This window comes from Haliotis cracherodii, unplaced genomic scaffold, assembly GCF_022045235.1.
Source record: "Haliotis cracherodii isolate W230 unplaced genomic scaffold, xgHalCrac1.p SCAF_4, whole genome shotgun sequence".
Taxonomy (NCBI): domain Eukaryota; kingdom Metazoa; phylum Mollusca; class Gastropoda; order Lepetellida; family Haliotidae; genus Haliotis; species Haliotis cracherodii.
This window is the reverse complement of record NW_027266297.1, coordinates 46,294,189-46,314,212: the sequence shown is the minus strand read 5'-3', so window position 1 is coordinate 46,314,212 and position 20,024 is coordinate 46,294,189. Positions and strand designations below refer to the sequence as shown.

The following is a 20,024-nucleotide window of genomic DNA, read 5'->3' as shown; positions in this document are numbered from 1 at the left end:
TACACTTGCATAGGTGACCGGAGCTACTTGATAATCGGCAATGTGGAAGCCACGCTACACTTGCATAGGCGACCATAGCTACTTGATAATCTGCATTGTGGAAGCCACGCTACACTTGCATAAGCTACCAGAGTTACTTGATAATCTGCACTGTGGAAGCCACGCTACACTTGCATAGGTGACCATAGCTACTTGATAATCTGCGCTGTGGAAGCCACGCTACACTTGCATAGGCGACCATAGCTACTTGATTATCTGCACGCGACACTTGCATAGGTGACCGGAGCTACTTGATAATCTGCACACGACACTTGCATAGGTGACTAGAGCTTCTTGATAATCTGCACTGTGGAAGCCACGCTACACTTGCATAGGTGACCAGAGCTACTTGATAATCTGCACTGTGGAAGCCACGCTACACTTCCATAGGCTACCAGAGTTACTTGATAATCTGCACTGTGGAAGCCACGCTACACTTGCTTAGGCGACCAGAGCTACTTGATAATCTGCACTGTGGAAGCCACGCTACACTTGCATAGGTGACCAGAGTTACTTGATAATCTGCACTGTGGAAGCCACGCTACACTTGCATAGGTGACCAGAGCTTCTTGATAATCTGCAATGTGGAAGCCACGCTACACTTGCATAGGTGACCAGAGCTACTTGATAATCTGCACTGTGGAAGCCACGCTACACTTGCATAGGTGACCAGAGCTTCTTGATAATCTGCAATGTGGAAGCCACGCTACACTTGCATAGGCGACCAGAGCTACTTGATAATCTGCAATGTGGAAGCCACGCTACACTTGCATAGGTGACCATAGCTACTTGATAATCTGCACTGTGGAAGCCACGCTACACTTGCATAGGTGACCATAGCTACTTGATAATCTGCATTGTGGAAGCAAAGCTACACTTGCATAGGTGACCAGAGCTTCTTGATAATCTGCACTGTGGAAGCCACGCTACACTTGCATAGGTGACCAGAGCTTCTTGATAATCTGCACTGTGGAAGCCACGCTACACTTGCATAGGTGACCAGAGCTACTTGATAATCTGCACTGTGGAAGCCACTCTACACTTGCATAGGTGACCAGACCTACTTGATAATCTGCACACGACACTTGCATAGGTGACCAGAGCTACTTGATAATCTGCACTGTGGAAGCCATGCTACACTTGCATAGGTGACCATAGCTACTTGATAATCTGCATTGTGGAAGCAACGCTACACTTGCATAGACGACCATAGCTACTTGATTATCTGCACGCGACACTTGCATAGGTGACCAGAGCTACTTGATAATCTGCACACGACACTTGCATAGGTGACCAGAGCTACTTGATAATCTGAACTGTGGAAGCCATGCTACACTTGCATAGGTGACCATAGCTACTTGATAATCTGCATTGTGGAAGCAACGCTACACTTGCATAGACGACCATAGCTACTTGATTATCTGCACGCGACACTTGCATAGGTGACCAGAGCTACTTGATAATCTGCACACGACACTTGCATAGGTGACCATAGCTACTTGATAATCTGCACTGTGGAAGCCACGCTACAATTGCATAGGTGACCAGAGCTTCTTGATAATCTGCATTGTGGAAGCCACGCTACACTTGCACAGGTGACCAGAGCTTCTTGATAATCTGCACTGTGGAAGCCACGCTACACTTGCATAGGTGACCAGAGCTACTTGATAATCTGCACTGTGGAAGCCACTCTACACTTGCATAGACGATCATAGCTACTTGATTATCTGCACGCGACACTTGCATAGGTGACCAGAGCTACTTGATAATCTGCACACGACACTTGCATAGGTGACCAGAGCTACTTGATAATCTGCACTGTGGAAGCCACGCTACACTTGCATAGGTGACCAGAGCTTCTTGATAATCTGCATTGTGGAAGCCACGCTACACTTGCATAGGTGACCAGAGCTTCTTGATGATCTGCACTGTGGAAGCCACGATACACTTTCAAAGGTGACCAGAGCTACTTGATAATCTGCACTGTGGAAGCCACGCTACACTTGCATAGGTGACCAGAGCTTCTTGATAATCTGCATTGTGGAAGCCACGCTTCACTTGCATAGGCGACCAGAGCTGCTTGATAATCTGCACTGGGAAAGCCACGCTACACTTGCATAGGCGACCAGAGCTTCTTGATAATCTGCCCTGTGGAAGTAAAGGAACACAACTGGCTCCACTGAATTCAATGTACGGAGGTAAAGGAACACTACTTCCTCAACTGTATGTGGTATATTAGGGAAATAGTCATAATAATGCTTTCAAAAACCCATACCCTGAAGTGAAAAAGAATGTACACACCTGATTATTTCCAAAATATGTACATAAGTATTTGGAAAATTTATGTCAAAGAGACGAACCAAACGCAACCATCGTGTTTGTGTCCCCAGAACAGTACAAAGAATGTTTCCCTGCGTTCTGTGTGAATTTTGTTTATAATCATGACTTTCTGTAATTTCACGTGCATGTAATGCATGATCAGTATAAAGGTCAGCCGGTTAAGTTTGTTAGCGTTCAGAATCCAAACAATCACAACAGGAAAATGTCAAGATTGTCAGCGGCGCTGTATGACGCCCACTTAGCCATAATCTATGACTGTTCAAGGTGGACCATAATAAGACTGCTGGTCGTCTAAGAAGTAGTGAACCATTCCATGGCAAGACCAGTACCTGCGCTTACTCCAGTCATGTGACAAGGTTTTTGACGATGGCGCCGTCAACATCACTATGTCACCACGACAGCAGACACACTGGGATGAGATCGTCTGCTGCGTCATGTAGGAGGCCCACCTTAGTCCCCGACCATGTCGCGGGGAGTCCGGCAGTATGAATCGTCGAGATGGTAGAGATGAGGCGAACGACATATCCCAGCATGCACCCAAACATCGCCACGCCAGCGCTAGTAATCATGGTTTGGGGAGCCATGCATTTGTAGAGAACAGAAGACCTCTTTGGTCACCATAGAGTGACACTCTGACAGCCCAGAGGTACATGGAGCAAGTCTTGTAGCACGTTACAACAAACACCCCCAGGCCACAAACCGCGAAAATAACATCTCTAACAGACACAACATTGACCTATGCTCCCGTGACAGATCCTCCACCGAACACCATCTGGGGAGACAACTCTCAAAGATCGGGTATTAATACACATCTGATATGAGTGGAAAACGTTTAACTTTTGTCTTAATTTATTCATAAAGGCAAAGTCAGGATGTGTACTTTCTTTTAGACGTCAGTTTATCTTCAAATTATATTTTAGATATTTATGAAAACTACAATTATAAAATGTATTGTGAAGATGATTTTGGTTATTGCTGGAGCTCTGCAAAAGTTCGATTTTTAGTAAACTGTTATGCATAGTAGAAATTCGCTGTATACGTGCGGCAATGCTTGTTTATGTGCTTCTCTGTAAACATCGCATACGCCAGGCTTGGCCGCCAGGCTTGGCCGCCAGGCCGGGAATTTCAGTTAAATGTCAAGTTTTAGATTTAGATTCTGGCATATTTGGTTCCCAGGAGAGGGGCATGGCGATAAGGGCTCCTAACAGGCACATAGTGCAGACATCCAAACGCAGTTCTGGAAATACATTCGCGACATTTAAAGAACCATTATACCGCTGTGATCGTAGTTCAGTCGGCTTGTGTGACCTCCACAGCAGCACAAGAAGCATGGAAATTCCATATATTTTAAACATTAAGGGCCAGTGGTATTATCCTGCATTGAAAATATCATGGTCAGTATGCGTTTTAGGTGGAAAAGGTTGCAATGCCCTGGGATGACCTGGGCTGAAATCTCTGCATCCAACAAACTGGCGACGATGTGTATGATTCTGCGCAAACAGAGATGGTCTCTCCACCAGTTTTCGACCCCTTACATTTGACTGATGTATTGGCAACCATTTGTATTGCAATATGTTCCAATACAAGTATCTGTATTGCGATGCAAATTGAGATAAAATAGGAGCTTAAGTGTTTGACAGTGATTGACAGTGGTGAAAGATGAGGATCCTTTTTTTATACATACCGACGTAACTATTACGATGTCAAAGTCAGCGTGGTCAGTCGCCGCCATTTTGTAGTCATGGATACAGGGTAGATATAGCAGCGTGAGCGACGAATCACTTCCGCGTTTTTACCGTTTTCTAGAAACTGAAATAAACCTTCCATGTTCAGAGCACCGTTAGGCGCACTACGCAGCGCGGAATGGGCTCATCCCTAAGTACCTTTCTGTATTCTCAGTTTGGCTAGGGTACATTTCTGTATATAGAAACGTAGCTGGGGTGCCGTGCCGACACGCTTTCAGCGTGAGTGAGTGAGGGGCTGATTATTGGTTATGCTTTCAACCACTTCTTTGGTAAGCCCCAGACTTGATTGTCGACATGAGGAGGTGAGATAGCTAGAATACTGCACAGGAATTTCACCGTATACCGCCTGCGCGTGGCTGGGACAGTTGTGATTAAAGCATGGGACACCCCACACACCTGGCATATAGTCCGTCAACCAAGCATTAAGACATCCGGTTTTTACACAATTATTTTCCATTAAATCCACAACCACGCGACGATAGTTGGTTATTATCGAATAATAATCCTTGATCTAACTAAAACTTACCAGTTTTGTAAAGTTTCCTATCCGAATACAAATAGTTTCTTCATTGTTATCATGTAACTTTGTGACCGCTGACATGATCCTGTGGTGGGGGAACAGATTTAACGTCTCACGGTGACATGTTGTGTGTCAAACATGCTTGCTGCATGCATGGCCCTAGGTCATCATACATCTCTGGTTATACCAACAGTAGCTGCGGTGAGTCTCGAGTAACGTGGAGATGTGTTGTCAAAGGTTGCCCGTCATATTATTTGTAAAGTGACCATTCGAAACACCATTGATATCTCTTCGTTTTTTCACAAAGCTAACATTGCTTGCAACTGGCATATTTCGATGGACTTTATTCCGAATTATCTCCCCTGCTATGCGTTTGGAACCTGCAGATGACGAACCAAAGGGGGCCATCCCAAAACCTAAGAAGAAGGAAAAAAGCTAGACAGTTTTGACAGGTGGGTATTCGTAAGAAATGTCATTCCACATCTTGTTATTGATTAATTAGTAAATAGTACGATGACACAGACATTGAACTCGGATTTTCTTTCGAATTCCATCTGATGTAATGTACCGTCTGATTTTCAACAGAGGCCTTATTTTAGCGTCCCTGTTTTCAACTTCTGGGAAGGTGTTTTAATAAACAATTCTAGTATATGAAGTGTTTCTATGCTAAGTTAGTAAAAAATCTTGTTACTTTATGACCCATTTTAATGCATTTTATTTTGAGATATTCCCTCAACATCGGACTTGATATTTGGTTGGTTGGTTGGTTTGTTGTTTAACGCTGCATTCAGCAATATTCCAGCTGTATGACGGCGGTCTGTAAATAATCGAGTCTGAATCCAGTGATTGATATCATGAGCATCGATCCACGCAATTGGGATCGATGACATGCATCAACCAAGTCAGCGAGCCTGAACACCCGATCCCGTTAGTCGCCTTTTACGACAAGCATAGTCGCCGAGCTTGATATTTAGGCGACCCTGGGTCATCCATACAGCAAGCATACTTGATACACAACACGTCATTGTTGTGCGACGTTAAACCAACAGTTTCTACCCAAACTACACGGTATTGTCAACGGTCACAAAATTAAATGATAACTATGAAGAACATATTTTTATTCGGGCATGAAATATTTTAAAACTGGTATTTTTAGTTGGGTCAATGTTTATTATTTGATAATCACCATCTTTCTTCGCGTGATTCTGTGTATAACGGAAAATAATTGTGGAAAACCAGGTGCCAAATTGATGGTTGACTGATAATTGTCTTACTGTTCTTACTTAACAAAGTATAGTTTCGATCGCGGTGCTTTACTTTAATTTAGCTGAGTACTGTTTCATCTATTTGCAGGTGCCTGCTGCGGCATTTACATCGTGTTGTGTTTAACTAATGACTTGATGAATGCGCACCGAGACATCGCTGTTCCTGGTATCCATCACCTCTTAGCATGCCAGACAAAGACTGCAATATATCGGTATCGCATGCATATTAAGATTTGTTTTAACCTTTCGCAAAGCTGTAGGCAGTCTCTATTACGCCAGCCTTTGTATGTGCTCCAGTTGTTGCCACGCGTTCAATCCCGGTCCCGGTGGGTTGTTTACGTCGCGTAGCTATTGTGTATATGTACGTGTTGAGTTTGTGTACAGCTACACATTGAGTGTTTATACAGTTCCCCTGTACAGACAGGGTGGTACCATGAGCACGCTTAAAGCCGGAGTCATTGTTCTCTGTAATTGTATATGTTTTGCAACCACTAAAACCCCAAACAACACCCTTTAGGAGGTGACCTGTGTTGTTTGCGACAGGAATATATATACGCCGGACAGTCTATGTGTATACACAACTCACAGTAGAGGGAACCAACTCACGTTCGAAACATTTATATGGAAACAGCGATAGGTCAAACTGTTCCCTACCAAAGGCAGGTCTATGTACATGTATATATATATAAGACATACTTGTTGACAATAAATGCAATTAACTAAACTGCGGTGATCATTGCTGTGAAAACAGTGGTCGTAGAATTGTCTTTAGTCTCTATGACCGTGGAATATAATGGATGTATATTATGATACTAAAACCAATCTCCATTTATAAAGAGCATCGATATCTAGCCTGCTCTAGATCTGTTATGCAATCGGCATCAGGGGAAATATATTTAGAGGAAATAATTGTATCGTATATCATAGACTATGTTAGTCTAAGTTGTCTACCAAACCGTACTGTCCCCCCACACTCTTTTCTTAATTACCCCTACATACGTACACATCCTTCCCCTCCCCCGCACTCCTACATTCTCCGTGCAGTTAAACAGTCATGTGTCGTTATTTAAAAGACGATGCTCCGCTGTATAAAGCCTATTGTCAGTGTTCAACCTGTGCCTTGTGTGGAACTGAGCCATTGTGTCTGTGATTAGGGGTGATCAGGAACTATTCGCTGTCTCTACACTGTAAATCCTGATGTAGGTTCTCAAAGTCAGCCGGGCTACTGAGCGGTGACACAACAGTGTGTATCACAATACAGCATGAGGGCTCGTCCGGTGGCCTAGATTGGCCTTTTGTGTTGACGACTAACTGGGCCGTGTGTACTTGTATTCGGAAGCGAGGGGAGCAATGGCTGACAGCTCAAAACCCAGTGATGAAGCTGACGAGACTTGCCTGGCGGGAGATTTCATGTGTGCCGGAGATCTGGTGAGGTTGCAGGTGGACAACAGGAACATCTGCTGGTGTACAAAGGCGAGGAGAGGAACCACTGGTGAATAATTGATCGTGTATCTCTCTCCTTCCTCGTCCTGGTTACGGGTCCTGGTTACGGGTCCAATGTGTGTTGTATCAGGCTGCCCTTGTGTGTGTGCATATGTGCAGGTCACAGACAAATAGTGGACTCGGGACAGTGGGACATTCTGCTGCTAGCATTAGTGAGAGTTACTCCCCTTAGACCTGTTGACCGAGAAACGTATTACCATTCTTCTCACGGAGAATCTGTTACCGTATTTCCTGTATATAATAAAAACTGTACCCTACCTTATGTACCATAACGTTAAACAGACAATGTGTCGTACAAGGAGATGCGGAGAAGGTAGATCTCAAATACGTCAAGCCTAAAATAGACGCCGGGTCATTATGATGTCCGCAAACACACAGGCAATGTCAATGAATATAGGGTGTATAGTATCAATGAATATAGGGTGTGTAGTATCAATGAATATAGGGTGTGTAGTATACAAGGAAGTGTATCTGTGTGTAAGTGTATGAGATGGACCTCGTGCAGAGGCCACCATGCAGTTAGAGTTTGCAGTTATGCAAACACATGAAACAAATGTAACTTTCACATCGCCCTCTGTCTGTATAGATATGTACTGTTAATGTGTTAATAATGTGGTTGCACGTGGTCTCGTGGAGACCGTACAATCACGAATCAGGCGAAGTTAAGTAACGTTGAGTCTTTGGCGAGCTCTTGGATTGGTGAACATGTTCGGCAGCTTGGCTCCCGAGAGTTTCTTAGGCTTCGGTCCTGCTCCACACTGAATCACATGCGGTGTATCTTTGCCAAGTGACTTTGTTCAATATGTGCCCCTGTTTACCCAGCCGTGAATGGGTACCTCGTAGGATGAGATGGTAATGTGACTCTTCTAGCGCCTCACAGGCAGCTCGGGTTGTATACTCCCCAGGTAGCTGAGAATGACAATTGAATGCACACTGATCCACTGTCCGGGGTAATAATGTAGCGCAATAGTCACAATAGCTGACAGGGACATGTACATACCTAATCTCCAGAGAACGCCGTGTACTTCAGAGTATACGAGGGCTAGTCAAAACGCTCTAAGCCTAACAAACAGAACCAACAATTGTGAAAGTGTTTTTAATTTTAGTTTTAAACATAATCTCCCTGCCCTTCAATACACTTTTCATATCGATAGTGAAGCTTTTTAATTCCAGTCAGGAAGAAGTTTTCTGAAGCCACCCTGAAAAACCCATTCAAGACAGCTTTGCCGTCATAGAGCTTTTCCACGATGGTGTTCTTTCAGTTTAGGAAACAGGGGGAAATCACTTGGTGCCAGGTTTGACGAGTATGGAGGATGAGGAAGCTATTTGAACCCACATTGTCGCACAGCAGCCATTGTAAGTCGAGAGGTGTGAGAAGAAGTCATGAAGTAGTAGAACTCCAGCATTCAGCATTCTTCGACGCCTTTCTTTGATAGAATCTCTGAGGCGATGAAGCAAATCAGCATAGTTGGTACCGATGATCGTCTTGTGACAAGGATCACACTCTTTGCATCCAAGAATGAAGCCTTGATTGTTTTGGTACCAGATAAGTGGAATGGTGCCATTCCATGGATTGACGTTTTAAATCGGGATCATAGTGGTAGATCCATGTTTCATCACCGTTACTAATCTCTTTTTTCAATTTGACGAAATCCCCCTTAATTAGCTCTAAATTTCCTCTGGCGATGCCAGTTCCTTTTTCCTTTAGATCAAAATTTAGAAACTTTGGAACCCAACGAGAAAGTTTCTTATTCATCAGTAAAATGTTCATGAATAATAGTTTCAATGAATCCTTGGCTTAGACCTGTGTCTTCCTCAAGTTCAGAAATGGTAATACGTCTATACGTCTATAAGTTTTTCTATCTCTTTGTTTGAATCTGTATTGATGGAAATTGACCTAGGGTCAGCATCAAGCTTGTTCTCCCAGCCTTAAACATAGCTGCCCAACGTTTAACAGTGGAATAACTAGGGCACTTAGCCCCACAGTTGTGACATGCGGTCATGAATATTAAGTGGAGTCAAAAACTTGATGAATGCTCGGTACTCGTTCTTTTCCATTTCTGTGTCCATTTGGACCCCTATCACGACCAACTGGCTGTCACTAATATACAAACGGCCTCAACAGACCAAATACTACCAATTTACTACATTGACTAGTTCACATTGTTGTTGCCCATAGTTGAAAATTGAAAGTCAGACTTAGAACTTTTTGACCAGCCCTTCAAAGTTAAGTACTTGTCGATGCGCTTCTGAGGTTTCATTTTCCTGTGAACAGAAATAACTATACCATGGCGTGACGTCATCACGGTACACAGAGGACAAACATCTTCAAAGGGCAAGGACACAGAGGACTTGAGAGTACTGGAGTGCTTCACCGTCCACTATGTACATCGACAGCCGGACAAAACATGGCGCCACCGCCACAAGACCATGGAGGGCAAGAAACACACCATGCAGGAGTGGGTGGACGTCATAGCCAGCAAGCTAGAGCTGACAGGTGGGTGGACGTCATAGCCAGAAGCTAGAGCTGACAGGTGGGTGGACGTCATAGCCAGCAAGCTAGAGCTGACAGGTGGGTGGACGTCATAGCCAGCAAGCTAGAGCTGACAGGTGGGTGGACGTCATAGCCAGAAAGATAAGAGCTGACAGGTGGGTGGACGTCATGGCCAGAAAGATAAGAGCTGACAGGTGGGTGGACGTCATAGCCAGCAAGCTAGAATTGACAGGTGGGTGGACGTCATAGACAGCAAGATAGAGCTGACAGTTGGGTGGACGTCATAGCCAGCAAGCTAGAGCTGACAGTTGGGTGGACGTCATAGCCAGCAAGATAGAGCTGACAGGTGGGTGGACGTCATAGTCAGCAAGATAAAGCTGACAGGTCTGACATATACGGTTACAGGTATTAAAATGGAAAGCATAGCTTATTATAACGAAAGACAGTCTCCGGTTTATTGCGCTTTCCTCGACAACGAGAAAGCTTTTGACAGAGTTTGGCTTATCAGTTTGTTTTTTTCAAATTGTGTAATTTTGGTATAATGGAAAATTATGGCGACTTTTACGCAAGTTATATACCTCAATGCAGCCATGTGTAAGCATTGGAGCTTTTACCTTATGTGTGTTTCATGTTAAGCAAGGTGTTTGTCAAGCTCGCGTTTTATCGGCGTGGCTTTTTACTCTGTATATCAATGACTTGTTGTATTCACTTGATGATTCACGGCGTGGCTTGTGTCTTCCATGGGGTAATACACCCGGCATCCTACCCGGCACGATGCTTCTTTATTAAGCAGCTTACCTGACGGACTGCAATGTCTACTTAATGATATATACATATATGCTAATAGATGGCATTTGAAATATAATGCCATTAAAAGTGCATCTTCTACTCTATGGGAATATTCGCAAATCTGTCAGTCAACATGTTACATTTGTGCAAAAATACTTCCTAAAAAGGAATATGCAGCTTATTCTGGATTGCTTTTAAACACATCAAAGAAAATCTTAGAACGTACCCATTTAATATGATAAAAATTCAGAATGTTAGTCAATATAAGTTATAATCATGGTCTATAGTTTCGTGATTTAAACCCCATCCATGCTGTTCGTATATGGGTATCAGTAGACTAACATTTAGTCTCTGAAATCTTATATTACACAATATCCTTCTTGACTCTAAAAAGAATAAAAATTCCCTATGCTGATTTCAGAGCTAGCTTGAGCTGGCTAGACTTGCGTTTGTATGCATATCTAGATTATTATTTTTTCATAAAATAAATATATTCCACGGTCATGGTGCAGGACTAGGGTATCAGTATCAACTCGATACAATTAAAGAAAAAGATGATAAAAGTAAAATGTCACTCGTATACCGTATCTCGTATCTCAAGTAAACAAGTTTGAACTCAATAACGATATAAACACCTATACTATCTCTTCTCTTTCCCCAACAAGCAAATTAATGTTTGTGACTGTAAAATATTGTATACAGAGCTTCACTCAAGAGGAAACCTTAAACGATACTCTCTTATACGATCACCTAAGGTACACAGGCTATGGTTACGAAGCTCTGAAAAACCGTAACACTTCAATGATTTACCATATTTACGGTCTCTTTAACACCTACAGTATACAATCCGATGAATGTTTATGCGTCACATTTGCTAAAGATATAATCAAACATGTATCTATGTTCTGTAAAAAGACTCAACAACAAAGAAATATTCTCGTTGAGTCTATAACTGATTGATTTACTAGATGTGACAACTTTTTCTAGCATCTGGAACGATGATGACGATACCTTTCTGTCCTTTCTACTTGGCAGCTTGCCAACATAAAGTACTATGCCTACTGAAAACAACTTATGGACAAATATAATGCTCCTTGTTTGTAAAACCCAATAAAATGTGGAAAAACCTCCTCAGTAACCCTACATGATAACGATGTGAAACTGCCTGTACATAAACTATATCCCCTGTTATATATACATTGTAGAATACCGTAATATCTGATATCAATGTATCTTAATCACTTGTAGGAAATCTATCTATCTGTCTGTCTGTGTGTCTGTGTGTCTGTGTTTGTTTTGTCTGTCTATGCTTTCAAGAAAAACAATCATCAGATTTGTACTTGTTATCAGATTCGGTTGAATGTTTCAGTCTCTTCTTCGACTTGATTTTAGACGTTAACTTCAAAGTATCATCGAACGAAATTGAATAGCAGTAATATGTCAAGTGTACTTTTGCAGACAAGATATAAATGGTACACGAATATATTTGATTTGTATCCAGTATCAGTATTTTTTGTACCAGTTAGATGGGCGATATCAACCCATCTGCTCAACCCCGTTAAAGAGTTGAACGTTTGTTGCAGATCGTCCCACGAGACTTCTTGTCATAATCAACGCCATCGGGGGCAGAGGTCAAGGCCGCCATATTTACGAAACGAAGGTTGCTCCGCTGTTTGAACTGGCGGACATACAGGCAGATGTTATTGGTAATAGAGGCGTCTTACATGCCCTTGTGCATACTGGCTCATCGTGATGTCGTTCATTAAGATCATATTTTCTCTATCATTTGTTTGATCCGTACCATGTGTAATTGTTTTATACAAGCCAACACTAGTTTTGATCTGTAATATTGTCTTGTTAATGTATTTGTCTGTAATTTCTTTTTTAAGTAACACAGAGGGCGGGCCACATTGGAGAGATTGGTCTGACGTATGACTTCTCCGAAGTGAACGGGTAGGTCTCTGCCACCACCTCAGTTCAAGAGGTAGTTGACCGTTGGGCGAGGTCAGTACTTTGTTTCTGACCAATACTTGATGTTAGGTTGTCACCATGTCTTAGCAGCAAAACAGGTCCTTATTTCTAAAGTCATTGTTTCTCCGCAACTGTAGTCTTGAATGAGTAAGTCTTGTTTTACACCACTGGTAGCAATATTCCAGCGGGCGACACCAGGAATGGCGTACCCATCTGGGGAATCGAACTCGAGTCTTAGGCGAGACGAGTCAACGTGTTAACCACTTTTGGCTACCCCCGCCCTCTTGTGGTGTCAGGTAACTTTGTTAAATTATTGTGCTGTGATACATGAATAATCTACGATATATTCTTTGTTCCCTGGAGTAACGTCTGCTTATCGTCTCCTTGTGTAGCATCATCGTTGCGGGAGGTGATGGCTCATTTTCTGAGATTATCAACACACTGGTTCCCAGGGTGCAGGTGGGCGACACGGACGTGAACAATCACGCCGCCAAACTCTCCCCACTTCAGACACCCATCGGGATACTGCCGACAGGTACAACAGAACTAGTGCACTAACAGAGGACTTCCTCATAGATCATGTAGAGACTGTACACTAACAGAGGACTTCCTCCTAGGTCGTGTAGAGACTGTGCACTAACAGAGGACTTCCTCATAGATCATGTAGAGACTGTACACTAACAGAGGACTTCCTTATAGGTTGTGTAGAGACTGTGCACTAACAGAGGACTTCCTCATAGATCATGTAGAGACTGTACACTAACAGAGGACTTCCTTATAGGTCGCGTAGAGACTGTGCACTAACAGAGGACTTCCTCATAGGTCGTGTAGAGACTGTGCACTAACAGAGGACTTCCTCATAGATCATGTAGAGACTGTACACTAACAGAGGACTTCCCCATAGGTCGTGTAGAGACTATACACTAACAGAGGACTTCCTCATAGATCGTGTAGAGACTGTGCACTAACAGAGGACTTCCTCATAGGTCGTGTAGAGACTGTGCACTAATAGAGGACTTCCTCATAGATTGTGTAGAGACTGTGCACTAACAGAGGACTTCCTCATAGGTTGATTAGAGACTGTACACTAACAGAGGACTTCCTCATAGGTCGTGTAGAGACTGTACACTAACAGAGGACTTCCTCATAGGTCGTGTAGAGATGGTACACACACAGAGGACTTCCTCATAGGTCGCGTAGAGATGGTACACACACAGAGGACTAACAGAGGACTTCCTCATATGAGACTGTACACTAACCACGGTATATGGTCTCTGGTCATAGGGAAACAGAAACGGTGTAGTTCCAATGCTGGAACCAGATGTTCAAATAATCCTGTTACTGCATCGTATTACACTTTGTGATCTTTACATACTCAACTTTCAGGAACGGGAAATGAACTCTGCAAAAGAACGTACAACTTTATTGACGTGGAAACAGTCGCCCTTCACATTGTACAAGGTGGGTTCGTGATGCTTCCGTTATGGTATAATTACCATTGGACTTTGTGTGAGCTTATAACGTGTGACATGAATACGACATACACATATCGTAGTGTATATAGCATATATTGTAAATGGTCACACACACCAAAGCATTGCGTTAGTCAAAAACGAGTAAGGTTGCAAAAGGCTGTTTCTGTTATAGGCAGCACTGTGTGGAAAGATTTGGCCAGTGTCCACGAGGAGGGTCGCCTGGTGGGTCTTGCCGGGGTCATGGTTGCTTATGGTTACTGGTGCCATTTCGTCAAAGGTGCTGACCAAGCCCGGTGGTTGAAAACCCTCCGATATCCAGGTGAGCTCTGACCACAGGTCAGATGTATACTGACAATATCATGTAAGCTATGACCATATGGTCAGATGTATACTGACAATATCATGTAAGCTATGACCACAGGTCAGGTGTATACTGACAATATCATGTAAGCTCTGACCACATGTCAGGTGTATACTGACAATATCATGTAAGCTATGGCAACAGGTCAGATGTATACTGACAATATCATGTAAGCTATGACCACAGGTCAGGTGTGCACTGACAATATCATGTAAGCTATGACCACAGGTCAGGTGTATACAGACAATATCATGTAAGCTATGACCACAGGTCAGGTGTGTACTGACAATATCATGTAAGCTATGACCACAGGTCAGGTGTGTACTGACAATATTATGTAAGCTATGACAATATCGGGTGTGAGTACACCTGGTGTGCTCCTGATCTGCACTTGTTTTGGGATGGCAAAAATGGTGAAAACCACTTGATGAATGTTATACAGTATACGAGCCGTTAAACCAGAGGTTTTCTTTCAGTTGGTGTTTTGACCAGCTTTTTAAAAAAGAAGAGAGAGTTTGACGCAGAGATTGAATATGTTCTCTACGACAGCACAAGTAATACCAGGTATTTCGTTAACACATATTGGCTTCGTAATTACTCTATGTAATATGGGTTGAACTTACAACCGTTTGGCTATGTCAGTAGCAGCCTTTTGGTTGACGGCTTGACCAGATTGTGTTACCTATCTGCTCTGCTATTGGTGTTAATGTAGTACAGTATACAATGATGATATTCTCGCGTATACTTTCAGTGAGGCGGCAAGAACCTGCAAAGGTAGGTATATATACATACATACCCCACTGGTAACAATACAAGACACATACATGTGAATATACCTTCCATTGTAGGTTGATTCTTAGTGCTCCACTTAGTGGTTTGTTAAAAGTTTTACGTTGTAAGACCAAAGTAGGCATTTTTCCATGGTTATAACCCTGAAGCTTAAATCATTTAATCATATGCTAGAGTGTTCCACTGTCTGACATCGCAGGTCATTATTGAAATGAGAAGCCTCGTGAATATTTACTTTTTCAGATTGTGTACAGATTCAAGGTCGCTTCACAGATGTAAACTGTGTTCTGTCTCGCTTGAATACAAACGATAACGAGGCTAAGGCTCTGTACAATCCTGGCGGCATGACGCTAGTGACGGAAATCATGTCTGGAAACCTCCAGTTTGTGAAGTTCCTATTGAAGCTCAACAGTATGCGCAAAGACAGTGTAAGAACAGGCTCTTGATGAGGATGTCGTCATCCACATGCCATATTTAAAGTAAATGGTCTTGTAAATCAGTCGCTACAGAAAGTAACAATCTTTTTGCTTGCTTATTTTCACAACACCCAAAAATAGTGAATGGTCTGAAAGACACAAAGACCGCCCAAATTCTGAACGTTAACCCCATATACCTGATCATCTGCATGACATGGTCTGTAAAACTAGTAGATTACCTAGCACACCAGATTTGATCTGCTTGTATATATTTTTTAAACTGCTGTCGAATTTTCAGTATATTCAGGACTTTATCAAGATGTACGACGTGACGTCTTATAAGCTGAAGGTCGCAGATACAGATAACAATGGCGGCACATCCGGTGATGGCGAGGACGTGGTACACCTCATCCTTCTTGATGGCGAGATCAGAAGTCTCGACTCCCTGGAGCTGCATGTCAGGTGTGTTTAACGTCAACGTCGTCATATTGTCTTAAGATATTCTGCAGATAGTGTGACATATCGGAAACATCTCAGATGAGAGACATATCCGATAAAATAATCTCTATAGTTATAATGGACGCGTTACCGTCTTCATGTTTTTGTTTCCAAACGAGAACAATTGTATTAATTTTTGCTAAATTTGATTTATGGAAATAGGTCAAAACTTTCAAGTCTGATATCCAGTCAATACTAAATAGACCAACGATTACGTGGCCATGTAGATCTGTTGACCTGGTTACCTGACAATCATACATTCTGATGAAGTAGACAGTCCTTGATTGTCGAAAGCTCACGTTCGGTAACTAGCCAGTTCTAACAACCAGGTCAAAGGCCGCATGATCAGGACTAGAAATATACGTGGACTTTTGTTCACACAAATTGACGGATTTGGAGAGTATTTGTAAAGGTAACTGGTGTATTTAGACAAATTTAATTTTGTAGAGATCGTAACACAACCCACACTTTTCTGTTTCAACGTATTCAGATGCAATACAATAGGGTCAGGTGAGTACAATGCGAAATACCTCGTCATGTGTGTGCTAGCCAGTCAGGGATGTTCGTGTAGACTGCATATATACCGTGAGTATATACATCATACGAGTTGCTACACATGGGACGGGGGGACCAAGCTTACATCATGAACCTGTTTCTTTTCAGACATCAACCCAACACCTGGAAACTATTTTATAGTCCACCCACGGAGTAGCAGTGATGGGACAGAAGCTGGATTGAAAGCTGATGGTACGGGTGACGTGGTAACGGGCGGAGTCACGGTGGAACACGTCAAGAATATATGTTACAGTCAATAGCTTAATTCAGTCACTGAAAACGACTGAAATCTTGACTGCGCCACAATACAACTTGCCTGAAAATGTCATTGATAATTTTAACAGATTGACAGATTCTACTTGTAGGTACAAAACCATCACAAAATTCAGATAAGTATAATTTGCTTGTTTGCAGATCCCTCCACTTTATGGAAATAAATATGTTTATATCAATCACAAAATGGGATTAAATATGAAATAACTGACAGTTGACAAAATGCAGGGCAAATAAGATACAGCTAGCCGACAGTGCTTCTGATTTCTCTATTTCTGGAAAAACGAGTTGGCAGTGCTGCTGGTATCTGTCTGGTACAACGAGTTGGTTTAGCTAGTGATATCTCTATTTCGGTTCGTCCGTTTGAGGATAAGTTAATTGGTTAATGTTAATGTTTTTGTTTTTTCGATGCTGTATTTCATGTAGGGATGATATTTTGGGATAATATTGTCACCTAAAGAAAATACATATTTTCATGTTTGTTGGGTCGCTTTTTGCACTCGTAACATTGTATCTAAATGTTTTGTCAGCTTGAAACTAAGAATAATTTCACGGAGCTGTGGGATCTGCAGTGGTATATGAAGTAATAGTTCATAGGCATTTGTTATATCAGTGATACAAAATTATATTTTTTTACACATTGTAACAATCATCAGTCCTCAGAACTGTTTTTCTTATACTTGTAATCCTAAAGTATGACATTTGGTTGTACTTTGATCTCTATATTTATGTGCACATGTTTGTGTGATGTAAAGTAAAATGTTCATAGACGAAACATATAAATGTGTAGTCATCATACCCCTCGATGTGTGGGTTTATGCCAATAAACTCTTCTTTCACGGTTTATGCCAATAAACTCTTCTTTCACGGTTTATGCCAATAAACTCTTCTTTCACGGTCTTGTGTCGTGAGAGCACAGGGCCGCAGTCGTCATATACAAATAGTTGTTTGGCTGAGAGCATCCCATTATCAGATCTACTCAGCCAGATAATGAGTCCAGACCAGTCTTTATCAATTTGTTTTATATGTTGGGAAAACTGAATCTAGTACAACTGTGGACGCAAGAACACAAACCTAATACTCGCATCAACGGTTTTTTTGAGTGACGTTTGACGTTAGAAATATACAGTTTATAGCAAAAACCATGGCTTTCGGACGAGTTGGTGACGGGTTGGGTCAACAACAACCACGCCTGATACAATGCTGCTTCCAATTGGCGTAAATGTTGTACAGGAGGATCTCCGCCCCAGAATATCCCTAACATGTTCAAGGGGGTTCAGATCTGGGCTCATCTGAGTCGTTATTGCACGATGAAACCTGGCATTGTCGTCCATGTACTGAGGTCGAGTAACAAGAGGGTGGTTGTCAAAATGAGGAACGACGACTGGCCTCAAAACGTCCCGGATGAACTGAGCCGCTGTTAAGTTGCCCCTTATGGTCACCAAATCCAACCTGCAGTCATGAGAAATAGACCCCAAAACCATTACCGAGACCCCGTTGTATGCAAGATGGGTTCCCTGGTCACGGTTCATGGCTCTCTTGATGTCATGATCAATGGCTTCTTGTAGTTTTCTTTGTCACCAGTTGTTGTTGGTAGACAGGACTTTGGTGGCTTCACATAGGAGGAAATTGTGTAAATCGAACTTTTAGAACATAGGACTGATAACAAAGTCTCTTAATCATTGGACCACCATGGATAATAGTTAAAACCAATTGTAATAATGTATAGTTGTTTTCATACAATTTCAAATCAAACAGTTCATACTTTGAAAAATATATTTGGAAATCTTGCATCTACACACTCGGCCTCTTGAACATACTCACAGTGTGGGGCGGTCGGGTAGCCTAGTGGTTAAAGCGTTCGCTCGTCACGCCGAAGACCCGGGTTCGATTCCCGACATGGGTACAATGTGTGAAGCCCATTTCTGGTGTCCCCCGCCGTGATATTGCTGGAATATTGCTAAAAGCGGCGTAAAACCATATTCACTCACTCACGGTGTGTTTAACAACATAAACCAAATCTACAAAAATGCAAGATGACAATGTTATTAACAGGACATCAAACACATTTTAATCAATTGTTTGAGGGAAGGAGCAAAAAGAATTTGTGAATGGGTCCTCGCAGTTCAGAGTCTTTGGTTTTCAATATGACACTCCTGACATATCCACTTTTATCAGGCTCAGTTCCGGTCACATGACCCATAGACCAAGTGCTTCTGGGAAGTGTATCATCTGTTATGAGCACGATATCGACTTGTTTAGAGCAATGTTCTGAGGAAATGGATGCCAAAACAGATTTGCTGTTACTAGTAAATTTGGTAAGAATGAATCTTGCTTGCAGATTGCAAATCAGTTATCAGCTCAACAGCTACTTGGTTGTTTTCAAAAGACTTGGGGCAGTCGTCTACATAAAACGTTCCTTTCTCTGGTTCCGCCAACTTTTGCCTCATATTTTGTCTTTGCATTTCTTGCAGAAGCTTTTATGGCCAATAGTGGGAGATGACACTGTTCCAAAAGTGTGTACAGTCATTTTGTTCTCCTGTTCAATGTTCAAATCCCCGTTAGGTCACAACAGAAACCTAGGAAAGTCCGCCATGAAGGCAATATCATCTGAGAGGAATCAGCATATCATTAAGTGCACAACCATCAAATTTAGCACTGCAGTCGAATGCCACGCGAATCTTAATTGGCCTTTTTGGGTGATAGACACCATGATGTGGTAAATACTAAGTTTTACCTTCTTGTCTGTTGCAGTTCATCTCCAGGGACCTCACAAGCATATCTTTTAAACAACATGGTGTCCATAAATTTGACATAATCCTTATGTTACTTGTCTTTTAGCATCTTTTGCTTTTGCCAAATGACTTGTTTAAGGGCTTGTTCCTTGTTACATGGGATTGGAGACTCGTCTCTTAAAGGATGAGGAATTTCAAAATGGTCATCAACGAATTTGAGATTTTGTTCAGTGTCTTTCATAAAACCGAATGTTGG

At 42.3% G+C, this 20,024-nt stretch overlaps 1 protein-coding gene across 1 annotated transcript; it reads left to right on the top strand.

Annotated features, from left to right (window-relative positions):
- The first annotated feature begins 6,958 nt into the window (after nt 1-6,958).
- LOC139480131 (ceramide kinase-like) lies at nt 6,959-17,905 on the top strand. The gene is made up of 12 exons (XM_071263159.1): nt 6,959-7,401; nt 9,688-9,909; nt 12,279-12,401; nt 12,585-12,648; nt 13,059-13,201; nt 14,053-14,127; nt 14,314-14,460; nt 14,979-15,066; nt 15,254-15,276; nt 15,535-15,719; nt 16,006-16,169; nt 16,869-17,905. Exons 1-12 carry the CDS (start codon nt 7,260-7,262, stop codon nt 16,915-16,917), a joined length of 1,425 nt encoding a protein of 474 aa, XP_071119260.1. The 5' UTR covers nt 6,959-7,259; the 3' UTR covers nt 16,918-17,905.
- Nucleotides 17,906-20,024: the final 2,119 nt, after the last annotated feature.